The sequence below is a fragment of the Bombus fervidus genome, chromosome 14 (assembly GCF_041682495.2).
Source record: "Bombus fervidus isolate BK054 chromosome 14, iyBomFerv1, whole genome shotgun sequence".
Classification (NCBI taxonomy): domain Eukaryota; kingdom Metazoa; phylum Arthropoda; class Insecta; order Hymenoptera; family Apidae; genus Bombus; species Bombus fervidus.
Window position 1 is genome coordinate 4,784,878 of NC_091530.1, and position 21,211 is coordinate 4,806,088.

The window sequence follows — 21,211 nt, forward strand, 5'->3', positions numbered from 1 at the left end:
AGGAAATTCCATCCTTTAATTTCTTATCTCTGAATTTCTACCTTTACTGAAAGATTGAAACACTTGACTTAATAAACGATTGTAGAATGTAGCACAGATATTAATAAATAAGCCAGCAAAATATTTTGAAAATCTACTCCAATTGAAATAACTAATCGAATGGCATCGGTATAAATATAGATCGAGAAGCAAATATATATTGTGGAAGGAACAAGGAGCGAGGCGAAAGAAGGCGTTACGAATGATTTCTTCGAACATCGAAGGAGGTAGAGTCTTGAACGAAAGATTCCCGGATACGGAATCTGTGTAGTCTCGGAGCACGCGAATCGAGCCCCACGGAATGTACCTACCGAGGCACGGCGTTACCATAAAAGTGCGTACTTGTTATTCCCCCATCTGTACGAAACGTGAAATCGGGCACGCATGTAACGGACGTGCTTACGAGAGGACAACAGGGGGCCATTAATAGCAGGGGCCTGTTACATTCGCGCAAAGACCACGAGAGGGAAAAAGAGGCGAGATATCGGGTTGGAAAAGGGGAGAGAAAGCTGAAGGAGGCGGCACGACAACGTGGACGGCAAGACGGTTCGACGAAGGGGAACGAGGGTACGAGCGTGGTTCGCCTAATGAATTCAAATATTTGAATTACAAGAATCGTGCTCGGTCTCATTCATGGCGGCGCCGCGTTAGAAGGCGGTCAACTTAGGAGGTGGAGAGGAAAGACCGAACTGGAGGAGCTGGTCCAGGCGCGCAATCGACCGGTACGATCAGAAAAAAGGCGGGAGCGAGAAAAGAAAACCGACCGTATCGCGCGACCGCGCGCGGATACACGGCGGCGAAGGAAGCAGAGAAGCAGGAGGAAAAGAGGCTAGGCGAGATGGGGAATATGTAAAAGGAGAGAATCACGTACGAAACCACGCCGGAACCATCTGTCATGCCGCGGAGAATTTCATAAACCAGAATGCGACGCGGCACCGCGGACAGACACACACCGGTCTGAAATTAAGATGAAATTATGGATAAAAGCAGGGGCCAGAGCGGTGCGTGGTAGGCCCCGAAATGCCCGTTAACAGGCCAGTTCAACTTGCTTCGCGGCGAGTCAGAAGCGGTTCCATTCAAAAAATTCTTGAATTAAAACGTTGGAGCACGGCCCGGTCGTTCCGTGCTCGAAGAACGCGCACCTTGTCCCTGTGCTTCCGGACGACAGACGCGAATTTTTGGCGCGTATCAGTGGCTGTTATGACGGGTAGCCGACCGGTTAATTTCGAGTACCTGGACGCATCAACCAGGGCCAAAGGACCACTCTCTTGTCTCGCGAGATCACTCGGCTGCTTCACGACCAAGTGCCACTCCGTGTCAAGCACTTTTTCCAGGAAGAATTTCGATAAGGACGTGTGGACGTAGCTGGCCAAAAAGTCGTTAACTCGTTTCATGTTTCCTCTGCGAGTCACCGGCGAGTTAGCTCTTTGTTAAGTTGGCCAGATCAATCTCGAGCTCGTCAACAATGCACTTGGACAAAATTTTAACAAGAATAGGTACATATTTCGGCAGGGAGAATTATTGAATTAGTCACACGTATCTCTGTTGTCTGATGGTAAAATGCAGTGGGTAGATTTTGAGGTGCACGTGCAAACTGACAGAAATTCCAACCCCTAGAAATTGTTTCAAAGCGATTAAAAAGGCAGGTCGAGAAGAATCGTCCTAGAAACATTCGTCAAATCGAGGTTTCGTCGCAGCCTCTAGCCGTATCGCACGGTATTAGCCAACCGATCTCGATTTTCAATGATCTCCGTGCGTCAGTCGCTCGAATGTCAAGGTTCTTCGTCAATTTCCATAGACGTCTATTGAAATTCGAACGAATCTAGGAAAGAAACAAGAAAATCGAAGGAGCAAGAGAACGCGAGTTCGGTTAGTAATACGTGCAACTTGCGTAATGGAGTTCGAAACGAAATGCATGATTCCGAGGCAACGAATCTATTATAATATATCACGGGACGAATGAACGTCCAACCGGACGTACGGATGGGTAAATGTTAGACACATAGAGAGCACGATGTTAGAGGAAGAGAAACAGAGGGACGACCGACGAAGAGGAGCTAACGTTAGAGATCGGATCGAGCTGATTTGAATTAGAACAATGGTTTGTTCCTGATGCACGCACACTTCGGCGCTGTCGGTGACGTACGAGATTAATGACTCGAAAATTCAAAAATTGAAACCCCGTGGGGCGCCCCACACCTACCTTCTTCCCCTCCGACCCTCTTCGCAACGTGACGTTCGTCGATCGTCCCGTCGGACTATGCCAACAATACTTATTGATCGATCGCGTTTTGTTTCGGTCAAATTAATTTTAAATGCTCCGAAGTCCGGCGATGTTACGGGTCGGATACTCATTCCGTTTCGACTGTTCTCACCGGTGCATAACGGGTGTCTTTCGAAAAGGAATTTGCAACGATACGGAATCGCATATAATATATCGGTTTCTTTTGAATGTTCGTAGCTAATTGTAAGAAAATTTCAAAGCCAGTCTGTCTTTGTACTTATACATATGCTCTAATTTACGAACAATTTCATAATTCCTCTTGCAAAGAACTTTTCCTTCTTTTCAATAGTGAATTCTTTCAAGCTTTATTCGTTATATTTTCATTTATTTACATAAATTCACTTATCATGGGATAACACGAATGATCGCAAATCCCGAGACAAATTTTAAGAAATAGATTACGTAGTTGTCATTTCTTTGTACGTTCCAATTTGTGGAATTAATTAGCGTGGTTTCTGAGCCATTGAATTATATTTTGAGTCCATCTTAGGACATCTTAGGCGATGAACGAATAACTCAATGAACGAATCAAGGTGGCATGGCGTGGCTTAGCGAAATGCTGGGTAAAAAAGACGGTTGGATAGGACCCGTGCCGTGATCGTCGTTCGACGATCACGTGCAGAAAGCCGCGCGAATGTAAAAAGAAAGGGTGGAGAGAGTTTCGAAATCGCCAGGCCCACCCGTTGCAACGAAGAGTTCGTAACTCTATAATGCACCATGCGCCCTGCAGGGAGGAGCCCTGCATTCCTACCAGCATTCCATTCAACTCCCACTTGCATAGCGTGGCGACCTGCCGGCGGGTGCATCCGTACATTCACGTTGGTGTGATGATGTACTTCGAGGTGCGTGCACGTGCAACGTTGTACCTGCATGTGCAATATCGCGAGTGCATGTACAATTTCTTCGGCACACGTAGAACCAACGCGCGTGCATATCCCAATGCGTCTTTCTGTTTTCTCTATCCGTATTCGCGCCATCGTTCGTACGTACGGATATACGAGATACGGTAATTGCAGATATACGCTGTGTCTTAGTAATTGCGCGACATTATAGCTGACATTAGTCAGTTCATATTCATAGAAGTCGATTCCGATGGGAGTGCTCGAGTATCACGCTGCATACGTACGGAGTTTCAATAACTATTAAGAATTAACTACGGGAAATTGATTTTATGCATTCGAATACGATATTGTGCAATCTGCGATTTATTAATGACTAGATTGAGAAACGCGCAAGGCATTGCGATTTGCGAATATGTCTGCGAAAGCTTGTCCAATTGAATAATTTAATTAATTAGAGAAATACGTAAATTTGTATAAGATTTTATTTTCATAGGAATAAAATGATCGAAGAGAGTAAATAAATTGCTTTAGAGGAGAAACGATGGTAGAAAATCGATCGCTTTAATGAATTTTGTCGGTGATAAAGGAGCTGATCGTGCTTTCATGAAATTTCGTCGCAATCCACATGGCAGATAAAGATCGAAGGACCGCCACGCAGGCTGCTTCGGAAGGGTCAGCCAGAAACCGTGACGAGAACCGCGTGCGCGTTGATACCGATCGGTCTTTTGTTTCCATTCATCCCCCTTGGCACCTCACAAGCACACCCCGCGCAATGTCAGCCAACTCGTCTCCTTTACGATCCGTTGCGCCTCGATAGCCAGCCGGCCAACCAAATATGCTAATCGAAACGATTCTTATTTGCTTAATCGCCCGCCGACGCTGCCACCTTTTCTTTTACTATTTCTAGCTCTCCTTTAAGGACCCTGACGAAATTCTAAACACTCTTTTCTAAAAATAATATCGTCGTTCCATCGAGACTGCGACTCTTTCTTTCAATAAAGATTCCAAGTATACTCGTCAAGTCATTGTTTAAATTAGTTTTCGTAAAATTTATAAGAGAATATATCGTAATATTGGAATGAATTGTAAGGACGAGGAAATACGTTTCGTAAGAACGGATTCCAGTGAAAGTTGAAGAAACGCTTGCCTGCTGTTCGAGGTTTGTCATCGGTTGCCTAATTGTCCACGAACGGAAGACGCCAGTTTAAGAATTTATTTGTAGCGGAGGAAGCAATGCGACATTTGGGAAGCGAACGACCTGGTTCATGAATAAATTTGCTGTCTCAGTCGAGTAGATAATTCCAGTAATTCCTACGTAAATTAAATTGTGTGGAATTCACCTGTTTTATGGCCAGATAAATCAATTACTATCTTCTTTGTATATTTATGAAATTTTAGGATAAAGATCAACGATAATTGTTTACACGTGTCGTTTTTCGACTCGTCTATATCGAGCAGCAAAATAACGTGGAATTCGCTAAAATAAATTGAACGAGAAAGATCGCAAATGAAATATAACGTTGGTTCTGAATTAAATACGGTTACGCATTAGATCGTAAAATATGAAAAATATCGCGAAGAACGATTAACAAATAACTTCATATCGCACCGCTAGAAAGGAACTCGTGTTCGATGCCGATGACAATTCACATTCGCGTTAAATCCAACCCTTTTCCACGCGTTAAACCGCGTAAAACAAAGTCATTAAAAAGTAGCGAGAGTCATGGTCGAACGTATCGACACGGACAGGCGAAATTTTGTAATATTTCGAGGATGCTGACCTCGAAAGATCCGCGAGACTCCTTGTTCTAAGAAGGTAGCTCGAGATTCTTGTTTGGTAGGGGCCCATCCGCCTGTCCGCTGGTGTTCCCTCTGTGTCTAGTGTTTCCCCCCGTGGACAGACACAGCAGATTAGATCTTAGCCACTACTATACGAGATTCTCATATTACACCCGGCATCCTTTTTATTTTGAGGCCAATGTAGAGAGAAGTTTGCGTGCTGCTACACTCGGCTCCCGTTTTACTCCTCTGTCGTTCCTTCGCTTTTGCTCCTGTTCATTCCCTCTAACCGCGATCCTCAGCATCACCGATACCGCTTTTCTCTGATACCGTGGCCCGTTATCAGCGTTGCGAGCGTTACGCGGTTATCATTACGACGTTGCGTGCGGTCGGCAGCCAGCGTATATTCAAAATGAAGTCGTAGCGGCAACAGGGCTGGATTTAAGCCGACCTTATCTGGTAATCTTAATTTTCCGGATTCCCTCGAAGGCTCTGACGCGGCTGGATATAACGTTAGCGGCGCGTCCTTTTTAAGTGTGACTGGATTGCGAACGCCTGTTACGTCGCGTCGGGGCCACGTCGTCTAGGGATTTAATCTTATCCGGATACTTAAGGTGCACGATGAGATTGTCGGGATCGAGAACGACCACGGGCGTGCACCTCTGGTTACAGATACCCGCCGATCTCCACAATACGCCCGTTGAAATAATGTAATGGAGTTACACGACTGGAAAGACGTTTATGCGCTGTCTATCTGCGGCAATCTTTCAACGACTCGATAACGAAACCCCGACCGCGTAGCGTACGCGGCTGCGTCACTCATTAAATAACAGCGGTGTGCGCTGATAGAGATGATACTACTTGGAAGTGGAATGAGACCGAGGTGATCAGGTTTTCCGGTATAACAACGTTAATTGCATGATGATCGATAAATTAGGACGAGAGAGATTCTTGTTGAAGAATTTATTTTTCTATTATTTAATTTGTATTGCAGCAATTCGATTATACAACGATATCGCAAGAAGAATCAAGTTTCAACATTAATTATCTCGATCGAGAAGAAACTTAAATAATAATTGTTATCTTCCTATCGATATCTCGATCGGCACGCGTTGTTACGTAGAATTTTGGATGAAGGAATGGTACGGAAATCGATCAAAACGATTGTCAACCAATCGAAAATTTCAAACTCCATAATGCACGAGCGCGGGACGAATCTTGCTCGATTCGTTCCTCGTACTCGCGAGCAGGAACAATAATAACGACAATGGGTATCTGCACGGGGTGGCCCCGGGATAGTTTATTAGCGCTCTGAAGACAATGGAGGTCGGGACCCGAAAAGAAGAAGAGGAAAAACGAGGAAGGAGAGAAGCGGTGAGGTAAGAGTCAGCAGCAACTTCGAGCACGAGCTGAGCATGTGGAAGAAAAAGAAGGAGATGAAAAAGAAATAGAAGCAGCGAAAGAAGAAGAAGAAGAAGAAGAAAGGTAGGAAGAAGAAAGACGGAAGGTCCGGTCCATATTTAAGTATGCAAGACCGCCGCCACCAAATTTATGCCTGGCGACAAATATTTCAAAATCATTCCTTTCGTAGGCTCTGACTCCTTTTCTCGTTCGCTCGAGTACCGAAAAGACGATGACAGTTTCTCTATCGGCAGCGGCACAGTAGATAATAACGTGAAACGTGGAGCGGGAGAGGGTTAGGGAGCCGAAAGGGAAGCGAACGGGAGGTAGAACACGGGAACGGATCGTAGGGACAAAGCGGAGCCGGGAGCCGAAATATATTCAAAAATTCAAATCGTCTATTAGAAACAACGGGCAGCGCGACGATGTGTACACGTCGATAGGGAGAGAGGGAGGCCGAAAGGTGAAAGAGGAGGCCGAGGTGGAAGATAGAGGAACCGTTCGTGGAAGGGAAGGAGGTTGGAAGGAGGATTCTCCTTGGCCCTCGGTAGATCCCGACGAGAGATAAGGGAAAGAGGGCGCGAGGGGAAAGGAATATGCGAATTATAAAGCGAGTGATGGTAGCCATTGGGGCCCCATGTGCCTTTTATACGTCGACTACGTCTCCTACGCGTGCACACACATATACCAACGAACACACGTTCCACTATATTTACGCATGTGTGCCGCACAGGTCGAAGGGATCCTTCGGGGGCCCAGCTGGAGATCCGCGGTCCTCTCTTCGTTGTCCTGGTATTTAGGATCTCGCCGAGTGGAACCGAGGACGCAGTGAGTGGCGACAGGATTTACGGACTCGCTGGAAGTACGTAGAAGGAATACCAAGAAATATTGGTCACTGGTCTAGAAATCTCATTGCTGATCGTCCCCAACCGCACGGCCTCCACGGTCTTAGCCTACCGCTCACTGAATTTTTGATCAATCGTTTGATTGGATGATGTATTAACGCGGTCTTTGTTTCCAATGCCACGTAGCGACTTAATAACCGCACGGAGCCACGTGCGTTATACGACTAAACGCTCAATCAGGTTCCTACTGACATCTTCTCTTTGACCGTAGGATTATTAGCCGTGGCGATAATCAATCTTCCCGCGCACCGAGAGCCGATGTTGATATCTAAATCGTTCATCAAGGGACAGAAACGATCGGTATCCACGATGAGATCAGCGAGCGCTTCGAGATCGTGACGCAGATACGCATCGGGAAAGAATGTCACGGTCATGAGAGAACATTCCAGAATTTAGATCGGTCGTTCGTACCGCGGGAGTCCATTAACAATTGCCGCGAACGTGGACGATTGCGTTTTTCCATCGAACCGATACGATTGCGCAGAAGAAACGTCGCTCGATACGACGCTCTTAACTTAAAGGATCTTCCAAGTATGTATCTCGTAAAGACATAGGTATGTTTTCATCGCCGATGAATAAAAAATTCGCTTCTAAAAATAATGAATCGTATCGTGAGCAAAATCGTAAATTCGATTCCATGTTTTCTGCAAAGAACCTTTATACTACACGTACGTAGTTACGGACATATATTTTCTTCGAAACTTCAACGATCTCTCTGAAACGCGAAATTACGAAGAACTCGTTATCAAATAATCGTTCATCGGACCAAAGGTCGATTGATAACCACGATATTTCCCGTGTCGTTATCATCTACCGCCGATCGTTCTAGCAGTCCCGTTTACGACACGAAACACCGGAAGCGAGTGCAATCGCGAATATGGCGGCGTTTGCTAGTCCAATTGTTCCGCGTGCATCGGCTTGGGTTTCGGGACTTAATTTCCAGCCATGGCCGGAGATATTAAAGCGGGTCGTGTGTGACGTCGTATGTATGCAAATTCGGCCCTCTGGAAATAGGGTGGCAAGGGTGAGAGGGGCAGTTTCCGTCTGGAGCTTCGCGTAACTTTGGTAACCGCGGATATCGCGCGCGCATGTGCGCCCATACGTGTATCCTTAGGCATACGTATGCGTGTACGCAGACACGCGCAGAAAGACAGCACACACGTATACCGGTATATACATAGATCATGTATATTGATGGCACAGCAGACGGTGCGAGCGTTCGATTCCCGTGCTCTCTAAATATTGCGCCCCCTCCATGGTATATGGATTTCTGCATGTGCATACCTACTTCTGTTTATACACGGGGTGCTCCGTTACCGTTTAAAGTAGCAGAAACATCCAATATTTATTCCGCGGTTTTATTCTTATGCGAGACTCTTCCCATTTCCTTGCTAGCCGAGGGCGCATTTTCAAATGAATTGTTCGAGTCGCACGTAAAACCTGTTTCATCGAGTTTAGCTTCTTCCTCTTCTTGTTCCGCTCTTTTTTCTTATCGAAAAGAAGGAAGTTTGCGTGTCACCGTGTAACGGTATACCAAATAATTTCATATCGCTTCCGGTGAGAGAAATTCTGCGGTCGCGCCAAGGAAACTCTTTTCAGACATCCTTATCCTTCTGCGCGGTCAAAAGCAAAGGCCAGATGCACCTGTTACTGCAGTCGTTCGTTGCTTACTTTCATATTCGCGTGCATACGATGCATATACACGTACATATCTTGCCTGCTCGAGCAACGACCATCTGTGTCAGCCGAGTTATTTTCCATTCTGGCTTGTCACATTTGTTTATTCCGAATTTGTCATGACGTACGCGCCGTGCGATGCTCTTTGCCTGTGTTTGTCCTTTCGATACGCGTGCTTGCGCGAGTGCGTGTAATCGCGCGTACGTGTAGAGAAGATGGAAATGCAGATGACCATTTAAATCATTCGGAGGAAAACGTAGTGCGTACGATAAAAATGCTATTTTGGAGCATGTTGGCCGTGTTTGCGCGGTTCAGAACAATTTAACACCGAGGAATGATATATGACGCGTAGGTACAGTTAAGGTGAGTCACCTTTGGGTACGAATATGCAGCTTAACAAGTAATTTTTGTCAACACCTTCTATATTCGAGTTTGATTAACATCTTTTGGACGGTATTTGGACGATACTTCGTTTATCATATTGAGTTAGAAATAAAACTAATTCCACGACTTTGAAACGAAATTTTCGTTCACGGTGGCAGAACATTTTATTCACGATACGTCATTGTAGATTTGAATGCGGATGGGGGCGATAGATCTCGCGTGTCTTTTGAAATCGAGTCTCGAACGCGTCTTGGTCGTCTTCTGGCCGACATTGGATAAGTAAGGGGATGACAGCTATGGGTGTAACGGTGTAAGGGGTTGGTCAGCGTCGAAGAGAGATGATCCTCGATGTATATAGGAGCGGAACGTGATTTGCGGTTCGGGACTTCTGAGTCCTGGATTTGAATTTATCTCGTCCCTTTCTCCTGTTCCTTCACCTGCTACTTCGATTCGATGTTCCCCTCGCTAACACCCATCTAGATCAGTCCTTGGGTGTCCAAGAGGACAGTCAGATGTACTACGAGATCTTCCTTAGGTGTGCGCACACATTTTTGCCGGCTTAAAAAGTGATTCATAAGAAGAACACCGAAAGGATTACGGTTTGTGTGCAAAACGCTCCCTTTCTGCGAAAATGATGGCACTTTTCTCTTTCTTTTGCATTAAAAAGACAAATATAGATACTCGAAAATATTCGCCACCTCTATTACAACAACGTCTTTTTGTAAAGAATAAATTATATTTTGTTTCTTCAGAGAACTTTTACCGATTTTTACTTTGCTTTCTTACTAGACTTCCTTGCTTCTTACGTAATCATTAAAAATATTTCCAATTTTATTTTGAAGTCAGGTTGATTTAAACGTTATTAATAAGCGTGATTCGTCTTTTCTTCTTACAATTGTATATTTTTATATATCTATCAGTTATAGGTATAGAGAATTACATAATTACATAATTGAACCATTTCTCTCTCTACTTTAAAAGAAATATGATTGCTCTCTCATAGTACTGAAGCAACTAAATTTCCTCCATTTTTACAGCTTAATTGCCTCATTATTCTAATTATATAATTCTATGAAAACGCTTTACATAATGGCAAATTACTCGAAATTTTGGCGCGTACGTAGAAACGTGGCGCACAGAATGAACAACGAGGATCGCTAACGAAATCACGTGATTATGGCGGTACAATAGAGCCGAACTATGTAAAATCATGCACGATCGTAATGCGCTTCGCAGCGCGAGCTCGCCATTATACCCGAAACAAGCGACTAACGACCCGCCGCTGGGTGCCGATTGGCCGAATTAGGCGCGATACGCGTGTATGTACCCGTGCATAACCCGCGGGGATAATAATTAGCCTTGTATGAATGAGGTTTAATTGGGACCAAGAATCAACCCCTTTCGCAGACTCCAGCCGGAAGCTTCCGCAGAATCCTGACGGATCTTTTCATCTTCAAAGACAAAGTGGAAACGAGTCATGGGATGGCTTCTGGGTTATTACGCTTTGTGTTTCGTGCTCGTCATGATAAATGATATTTTGTCATATGAATAAGTTTATTATGCCCCGTAAATTATTTGAAAAACGACAGAGAGAAGTATGATAAGTCCATTTTGATTTTCTGACTTTCAATTGAGAGAAAATTGCTAAATCCTTAATGTTACTATATTCTTCCTTTTGCCTGTATCAGCGTAATATTAAGTTGCTATTTCTGATCTGTACTTGTTAATTTGTAATTACACCTAAAATAACATCTAAATTGATCAAATATTTAACAAACAGATTATTTATGCTGTTAGAAAGGTATATTTAGTTAGAGTAAACTATGATACTTTCTCATGTTTCAACAAAGTGAACAAGCTTTCTGCTAGCATTGCAAATGGAAGCAAAGGGTACGCTTGTATCCCGCCACCTCTCTTAGTTATTATTAGCATTGTTAACCGACTAACTTGAACGAGATACTGCCCTCTGATGCGTGAGCTAGTGCCCTGCAGCCTGGATCGCGATGTTCTTTACCCCTTTCCGGAGCCGCGGGCTATTCTCACCCCCCGTTCACCCCTAATTGGCGTACTAACGTAATGCTGATCCTGCCAAGTGATCACAGAACCCTTGTCTTCGTGGGACCTTCTAACCCTTTCGCAATTGATGAGGATCTCTCGCAATTGCTGCCACTGTGTTTCGAAAAGCCGATTACACCCTTGAACATCTTGACGCTTACTATGCATAGAATATTTCTTGCGTGAACATTTCAATCAATCACTGGCATATCGAGTATCATTTACGATAAAAATTATTATTCGGAGATTAAATTCCATCTATCCTCTAAGAACAAAAAATAATAAGAACAAATAATTCTTAATTGTTAGAGAGATAATTTAAATTGTAACAGAGTAAAAAGCCGTAGGAACAACAGAAGAAAGGTACAAGTATTTTTAACTATTTCCGAAAATATTTGTAGATCTGAGAAAGTAGATACTGTCTGAGACGCAACTGTTTAAAATTATTGAACATGTAAGTATTAATAGTGTACTTGAATCCATTGAAAATAATGAAAGCAATTATGAAAAAGCGCGTATGTTACTATACCAATTACTAATACAAAAAGGTTATAGACAATTTAAAATTATAAATTAAAGACGCGTAGACCACGTTCTTCTATTTGTTGCTTAAAAAATGTCTTATATTAAAATGCTCTGTAGCATCAGAGAGTTTCCATTTTTGCGGATTTAAAAATAAACCAGGCAATTGGAATAATCGTGACGGTGTTGATGTCATTGCGGATAAAGCGCATGCAAAGGGTAGCTTGATCGAGCAGGGATAGAAACGGAGGAACCGTAGAGACGAAAGTCGTTGGAAAGGACGAAAGCACGAGGCCAGCATGACGAGTCTCGGGTTGACGTTTCATTCCCAGCCAACTCCCGCACTATGCATACTAACTAGCCTTCGCTACGTTAGCTATATTTCGTATCTTTCTCTCTTGCACGTTTAAACCTTCTCCCTGATCCTTCCTTCTCCTTTCTCGTTTCCTCCAGCTCCTATATTCAGCCGGTTTTCTCGGGAAGAAAAGGGAAAAACGATAGCTCCGAAGGAACGGTCCAGGGCGAGCAACCCCTTGAATCGCTGGACGGAAGGGTGCCGGCCACTGGGTAGTTCGTACACTCACCGACAGATGTAGTCAGCTGTTCTTTATCTACTCTCGCTTATCATTACTCGACTCGATGCCCATGACTTGTTTTTACGATCCATGACTGCCTTTGAGAATTTGATTAAGCTGCCTGTATTCCTCTTCCCGAGATTCGTTACTTTAACTTTCAGAAAATGGAAACCTGTTGACCTGACTGCTTTGACGTTACTCTTCTATTTTAGAACATACCGAACACATGGTAGCGTTAAACGTAATTTTAATAAAGATTGGAACCCAATAACCAATAGAATTTTAGAAACATAGTGCGATTTAGTCAACCCTTTTGCAAATATAATATTAATCTATCAGTTTTGTAATTCTACCAAATATCTAGCGATCAATAAAGAATGATATATATCTTGACTTTTCCTTTATCAATGAACGTTTGCATCAAAATTAATTATTCGATTATAACACCGATCCGAAAACAGTTTTCGTATTCACGTGTCTAAAATGATACAAATCTGGAGGACAATTACCTTGATCGACCGAGCGAAAACCCAACGAAGAATACGACGGATTAAGTCTGCTTGACGCGAGTAAGAACACGTAAGAACAACACATAAAGCATGTGAATGCTAGCATAACGGTGGCAGTCACGAAATCGCGGCCGAATCAGCTGCCTAAAGTCCTATTTTTAAATGGTTTCTTTTCCATTACCCTTGGCAACTATCTCCTACGACGGATCTAACCATTATTTTGGTCTAGCCTTGTTTTTAACCCCCGATCTCCCTCCTACTAGACGAATCATCCATCCCACTCAGACGACTTCCACCCTGACTTCCCCCTCGGGGAGGATTTTATTTGCTTTTATTCGGATGTAATTGTTGGGGCCAGTCACCACTATCGCCACTGCCTAGCGATGTCTAACCATCCAATTCGCGAATGTTTCTCAGCCACGCGACCCTTTTATGGTATAGATCCACGGCCTTGCTTCTCGTATAGACTACCTGCTTTTTGTTCCGCGACTCGAGGAAGATACCCTCTCCAACTTCCTATTAAAACTACCACGAATGCTTCTATCGGGGGAACAAGTGTAAACTGTTTTAAATAACTTTGTTCGTCCTTTACCCCGTTCAAGTGGTGCACTTTATTCCGAAACTAATCTCAAACGACAAAGTTAGATTTTGCTGTTTCGAAGATTGAAAATTATAGACTATTTATATTCTGTGTCGATCGTAATTTCGTATACCTTCCACTATACATAAAAATATAACATTTAAAATTGGTAAAAAGAAATTGTTCTCTACTTAAAGATAATATATATTTTACACTGCAAATATTCAGATATGATTTCCATTGTTCGTTTAATTAGTAGAAAACCAAAAAAAAAAAAAAAAGAATTGCATCAGGCAACAGGGAGTAAAAGTAAAATTTCATCGATAATGTGATTCATGATACGAAAACTTTTAATCTCCCGTTCCACGTACCGAGGCAATTTTACACGATCGCGTACTTCGGGCTTAATGCAGCCGTAATCAGAGAATAATCGACACCGTGTAACCGTCATCCCCGGTGGAGTCGGTCGCTGGAATAATGAATCACAAGTGACGCGAAGTGACTACCGTAGAAATAATCCGGATTAGAGGCGCGAACACGTCCGCTCGCCGATGAAAACGAAATCTGCGAATGCAAATTCCGGACCGCACGATTTCCCTCGTCGAAACGGTCCGGGGTTGAACAATCCAGTGGGGAGGAGGGTCACGGTTGAAGAGAAATCTCTCTTTCCATCTCTCTCTGCCGATGAAACGAGCCAGAGGGTGGCGGCGAGTTTAATTATCGGGTTAAACGTAGCGAGCGCTGATTCTGATGAGAGTTCCGGATTCGAATGCTCTCTCTAGTACGTGACTGTCATCGTGGCGGGCCAGTTAACTAACTAACAGTCCCGGACAGTTAGCAAGTACCGGGCAGGAGCCGATCTGTGGGGGAGATACGGCACGTATAAACCCCTGCAATCCCCCACCCACCCTCGCGATGACATTGTTCGCACTTGGATTCATATTCAAATTGGCTCGCGCCCTGGTGCGATTGTGATTATTGCGATTATTACTACCGTCAATGTTCCGGCGATGTTTCGTCACCGACGAACGGGGGTTGGGGTTACATGCTACCGATTTTCAACGTACTCCTAATCCGCGCTCTATCGAGTCTCTTTCTCTTCCGCTGCTTCCATGATAAAACGATCTCGACGACGTTTTTACGACTCGTGCAATTATACGACGATTAACTAGTATCGTAACATTTTCTAACGTTTTATAAAATTCTATCTATTTCCAAAGTTTTGTATCACTTTTGAAACGACATATTGTTACACGATCGATCGAAGATTTTACAATTAGTCTTGGCTGAATACAGATGTCGAGGAACGAAGAAATTTGTACAAAGAATGAAGGAGAAGACCTGGTCGAAAATTGTCGGATACAATAATAAAAATAAATATAGAGCGAGATGGAAAGTATTTAGAAGTCGAGGGGTGGTTTAATGTAGCGCAAATAGCACCAATTAAAAATCCGATTAAAGAATCTGACGGGTACAGCGTTAAAGATTTAAACGAGAAAATGGTTAGGATCAGAATCGTTTCCGGCCGATAAAGCAAGCGTTCATTTATTAACGCTTGCCCCTCTTAAAATTCCTTCGTCAGCCTACTTGCCTCTGTCTCCTCTTCAGCCTCTCTCACTCTCTTTCTCTCTCTCTCTCTCTTTCTCCTCGTCGTTAATTCTCTGCGTTCTCCAGGTGTTAGTTTTATGGCTCGTCATTTTTTTAAGTGCAAATGAGTTCCGCCGTCGCCTCGAGCTTTTCAGCGCGAGGATCTTTTCCTTTATTTCTTTAATTTAAAAACGGAACGATTACACGGGGGCGGCTTGCCGGATTAAAAACTCAACCCCCGGAATCTAGCCCACCCCACGGCTTCCTTTCATTCTCCGACCCTCGGTTTCTCTTACCACCACTGCCTCACAGAACGACTTTCTTTATACAAAGTTACGGCCAACGAAGGACGCGTTTTTCCAGATTGATTGCGAAGTTAACTTTAATTTCCCCGAACTCGGCATTGCTCCGGTTGATACAATTAATCGTCAAGAGGTGTGCAATTTGTTTCCGCTTCGCGAAAGGCCGTAATAACGTTCAGGGTATTATAGACTATAGAATCTATAAATGAAAAAGATCGTGTTAGTTCCGAAGATGGTATCGCGAACAGTTCGAGGCACTAATTACATTCAAATCTGTAGAAACCGGTGCACGCTTCGTTGCCCACTTAGTCCTGCTACGCCGAATAATGGACGAAATTGGCCAGTAATTACCGAAACCGACCTCGACAGATGTTTGTTTCATCATTATAGTACAACCATTAAACAATGTAATTGGCAACGTCCTGTCTATAACTTCTCTTAATACTTTATCAGAGCAACCTATTCTATTATACCAACGACATGTGGAAAACTAATCTCCATTGCAAATAACGCTCCTCTCACTCTTATTTTTCCGTTTTTTGATATCTTTCCTTCCCAGCCATAAATTACACCAATATTTTTTCATTCGTTGTTATATTCTATTATATAATTTCGTTATTATATTAAAGATCCATAAGTCACATAATGTACAAGTTCGATTATTCTATGTAAAATACAACGTTGAATTTTAATGTCGATATCGAAGCTCGGGTGATTCAAATAATCAAAAGCCTACTTTGCCGTACTTATGGAAGTATACGTATACCATGAACAATCGTGAAACTCGGAAACCCACATTTTTGCTTCTGGAAAGGTTAGTACAATTCCTATCTCCTTTAGCGAATTCGAGTCCCGATGCACGAAGTGGTTCGTCGGAGCGAGAGATACGTTCGTTATTAGACATTCCTGCGTTACCGATAGATAGATCCGAGCAAACGCCCCATCCTGCCACTCCGTAGCCATAGCATGTGGACCTTGTGCCTAATCGGGTGTGAACGCGCCTTTGTAGGGTGGCATAGTCAGCCCCGAGATATTGCAGGTTGTTTAATTTCGCGCGCTCTCCACTCCGTTCCTTTGTTTCGAACGTTTCAATTTAAATCGAACCGGCGGCCGACCGGTGAACGGGACTCAGCTTCGGAGCTCTGTGTGAGCCAGTTGTAGCCAGAAGGGACTGGCGAAACAGAAAGAGAGAGAAAGAACGATGGAAGGAGTTGGACAGGGGGCAAGGGATCAGGCGCCGATCCGTTATTAATTAGATCGGCATCGGGCGGAAAAGAGCGGCTTCGAGAAAAGGGCCAGATCCGATATCGGTTCTCGGTTTCAGGAATCCCTCGGACGATTCTTCTGGCCCGTTCGCCGAAACCCCGCGAAATTAATTGCCGGACAGCCCGGAGGCTCCGTTTGACTGCCCCGACACCACTCGACACACTTACCGAGAGCCACAATTTCTTTGTTGCTCGAGATCTGCCTGATGTGACTCCACGATTTAAGACGACCTTTCTTTTTCCCCCTTGGTTATATAAGATATCTGATGTCTCGTGTATACGTGTGTATATTATTGAAAGCACTAGTTTAGGACTATTGTAGCATGAAAATAAATAAATATATGAGCGTTATACAAACTATTATTATTATTATTACTAAAATATATGTACGAAATTTTTGTAAAGAAAAGATATTTATGATTGTGAATGTGTATTAAAATTTGTACTTTAACTTTCGATCTCTAATTTCAAAGAATTATATACTTATTAGAAAAATAATTTTCTTTATACTGAAATAAATGTTAACTGAGTTTCGTACGTTGAAGATTTTACCCAAAGGAAGAAGGAAAAAAACATTAAGTGTTGCGGAAGAGTGTTTCGAATTTGCAGCGGTTCGTAAATGAACCACGAAGTAATCTGAAAGGTTGAAACGTAGCACGGAATTATGGAAGGTTTTAAGTAACGAGATCGTGTAAGTGCATTACAGTCATTGCAAACATTCGAGCGTACATCCTTCAGATATGATTTATCCTTAATGACAGTACCGCATCTGGTTTGAAACGATCAACAAGGAATGCGCATAGGTCCATAAAGTCGCGAGGCGGGTGAAGTCAAAAACGAGTAGAGTAGAAAAACTCGTCGGTACGGCAATGAAGAGGAAAAAGGGCTTATCGCTAATGAAGCGAGACGCCTTCTTCAGCGTCGAGCACGGCCACTGTCTTGTAAGAAGCCTCGGTACACCGGCCGTCGTGTAACGAGTTTTGTAACAGCGAATCGAATCGGACCTCTCCGAACCGAAGGCCTTCGCAACAATCAACGACCTTCGTATTAGAGTTTCGTATAGTTCTTTTTCTGGCCTGTGTGTGTTAATTAAAATCATCGCTGTGTTACGTGTTAGATGAAAATTCGATGATAAAAATCGACGCTTTATTTTCTTCTCTCCAATCGAAGTTTAGAATCTGTGAAGGTTCATAGTATGTAACTTGTCTCTGATGCTGAATGAAATGAAAACTATATATATATATATATATATATATAGATTTAGACATTATTCATCTCTGAAGATTCACAAAAATTTAAAGAAAATTTTGTTAAAAATTGTAAATGATAGCTATTATTTGTCTGTAGTATTTTTGGATAGTTTATAAAACTTACTGAAATATATTTTTGAAATATTATCCGTATAGCAGAAGTATGGTAGCGATTTCGAGATCTTAAAATTTATTTTTGAATACTTTTGAAAAGAGCGTCAAAATATTTTATTTAAATTACTTTCAAGCAGGTACCCACTTATTTCGTTTAAAATTATTACTTTTGATAAGGTATATCTTATATACCTAATTTACTATATGAATAAAACATTAGGTTGGAATAAAATTGAGAAGTAGAAGATGTTAATTAAAATTTCATTCTTCGAATTTTAACGTAAATTTCTCGTACTGAAAATAACATATGTATGTACTTGAAAAGGACTAGCTTCTGCTCAGTCGGAAAGATCGTAGTTCACGAATGTCTGTATCGATACCATTTAGGATGGATTAAGGCCATCGTGGCTAATAAATAAGATATAATAACGATAATGGTGGCAATTTGGTAGATGTATTGGAGGAAGTCGGATATTATAGTATAACGTAACGCAATCCGAGTATTTGAATACCTAATAGTTTTCAATGCATATATTAAGCCTTAAATGCCTATTATCCGAAGAATAGTGTTGTTCTATAGCGTTCGTCGATGCTAATATTAGCTGAGCCGAATTCGAAATCCACGTTACACACATATATAGACGTAGATTCGCATACTCCCAAAGGTTTTTCGTGTACACAAGTAATCAGTATGCATATCAACGTCTTGAGAAATGAAAAATTGTACGCCATGCACGGCAACGTGCACCGAGGCAATGGATATTTTTTAGTTGGCCATTGAATATTCACTGCGCATCGAGTATCGCGTAATGATGAGACTTTTGGACGTCTCTACCGGACGATATTACGTTAACATGCTTGCAGGGTTGTTTAAATTGAAAACATACTTTGTAATATGGAGAACAGAGTAGAATTTTTGGTGACTTCTTTAAAATGGAAAATACGTATTGTTTTAGTCACTTGTACGGTATTATTTGTTTTATTTACTGTCGTTTCTTTCTTGTGATATTACTTTAATGCTTATGTGAATTATGGACGTGTGTAATAGTATACAAAATTTAGCGTATTCAGTGAAATTACACACATTCCACGAATGACAAAATTAATTTTGCTTTCACTGATCTGACATGATCTTAAATCTGCTTTCCAATCAGACACATAAAACGGATGATTTCGTTAATTCATTTTTTATAAACAGACTCTCAAACACATCATTCATATTAATATTCGACAGTTTGAGAACTTACTGAGAGAAAAATAAAATATATAACAGAGCAATTGGTTGTATGCTATATATATATAATAAAAAGTCGCCTTTTAAACCGAGAAAACGATGCAGGAATCTTGATTCACGTTCATTAATGATATAATATCCAATGGTAGAATATTTCATAAGCATATCAGAAAGGCAGCAATAAAACGAAATGAACAGAGGGCATCCATTTTCGAAAAAGGCCATTTCACGAAGGAATAATTACCTACGAGAAGAGTATTGAGTATTCAAGAATGAAAGCTCAGCGAACTAATTTCCTACGCTCGAATCAGTTCGCAAAGACTGTGATCATGTCTTCTCACGCGAAAGGAGAATTCTAAGTCCTCGATATGAGTTGTGTAATCCCCCGTAATGAACCTCTCAAGACTGTCAGAGAACGTTTCAAATATTTATCCGGGTAAAACGTCTTTCGCGTCCTAGCTCTTAATGGCTGGCTACCATTCCGTGCAGTTTCAAGGAATTATTCAGAAATGTCACCGGTTCTTGTTATATCCGAGAGCTTTAGAAAGCCGGAAACGAATAGCTGTTATTGAAAGAAATAGCTTTCAGAAAGGTTTTTAATATTTTCCTATGTTTATTTAGTGTACGCTATTTATGCACTTTCTAGACATGCACAAGAAATCAGGTATATACACCCTCCTGTTTAGAAGTTTCAGGATAATTAATGTTTATGTTAAATTTGAAAAAATTATATTATTTTGAGAGAAAAAATGGAGTTCAATGTTCATAATCTACATCAAACTCCAATGTTTTATAATAAACAATGAATCTGCGAAAGCTTTTGAGACAGAATGTAACATATTTTTTGTATTTGAAAAAATTTGGATGTCAATTAAATAAGGTACAAGCAAGAATGAATATAAATAATGAAATATAATAATGGAGGAAATCGTTTTTAATATCTGAATGAACAGATCAAGTATCTTCGCCTATTAAATAATTATTGCTTTAAATAATGTATTAATATGGTAGATATTATTCTTAGAAGCTCATTTGTTAAATAATTATGTAATAAATCTTATAATAATATATATTTTGGGGACTTCGATGCTTTAAACAGAGAAGGATATATTAGAAAAGATAAATCATAACCAAACATTTGTTATAGACATTCTGTACATATAACGTACACACACATATATACATATATACCATACGCACATCTTTTCTCTGACATTCGATTATTATGTGAAGTTTTACTCACATTTCGTTGTGATATCCTTCCAAATTCCAAATTCTATTTTCCTGTACTCTGTAGCGTGACATTAAATCTAGAAAAGGTACGTGTTGCTCAAATTTCAAATTGCAAACGATATTCTCTTACATAAGAATATACATACGTATAAATAATCATAACAAAAAGTTAATACATACAGATAAATATATTTTGAGGTGAAAGATATTCTTCAGGCTTCACATTGTATAAACATCCTAATACTTAAACTTCTGACACTATAAAGCAACAAATGTCGATCGTTTAAACTTTTAAATTCGCTAACTGTAAAACGACACTTTTTCTTCTTAACCATAAATTGCGCATGTGGTAAATACGAAAGTATATACAGGCTTCTATGCATGAAACTAGTTGATAACGCTTCCGGCAGATGGCGCGCGATACACTATCGCAGGTGGCGTCCCAATAATTGTTAAGTTGGGTACAGAAAATTTATACCATGTACGACGTTCATAGATCGGTTTGAATCGTGTAATAGTGTTCGGTACGTGCTTTCGGTTTTATCGTTACTGATAACGAACGAAGTTAAAATATTAATTGCCAGTGAATGTTGCAAGTGATTTATAATACACAATCATCGAAGTAAGTGAGTACGTATCCATGCCAATAGAAACGAAGTGTTTCAAATATAAGT

The 21,211-nt window shown here is 41.5% G+C and overlaps 1 protein-coding gene across 2 annotated transcripts in view; it reads right to left on the reverse strand.

Moving 5' to 3' along the window:
• LOC139994487 (uncharacterized) overlaps positions 1–20,870 on the reverse strand; it is a 174,711-nt gene extending 153,841 nt beyond the window's left edge. The window contains exons 1-2 of one of the 2 annotated variants that reach the window (XM_074112058.1): positions 20,718–20,870; positions 20,548–20,614 (exon numbers count right to left, since the gene is read on the reverse strand). In XM_074112058.1, coding sequence (XP_073968159.1) covers positions 20,548–20,609 — 62 coding nt within the window. In that variant the 5' untranslated portion in view covers positions 20,610–20,614; positions 20,718–20,870. Of the gene's footprint in view, positions 1–20,547 lie in introns of both variants that reach the window. The other variant, XM_074112057.1, reaches the window with a different exon arrangement.
• Positions 20,871–21,211: the final 341 nt, after the last annotated feature.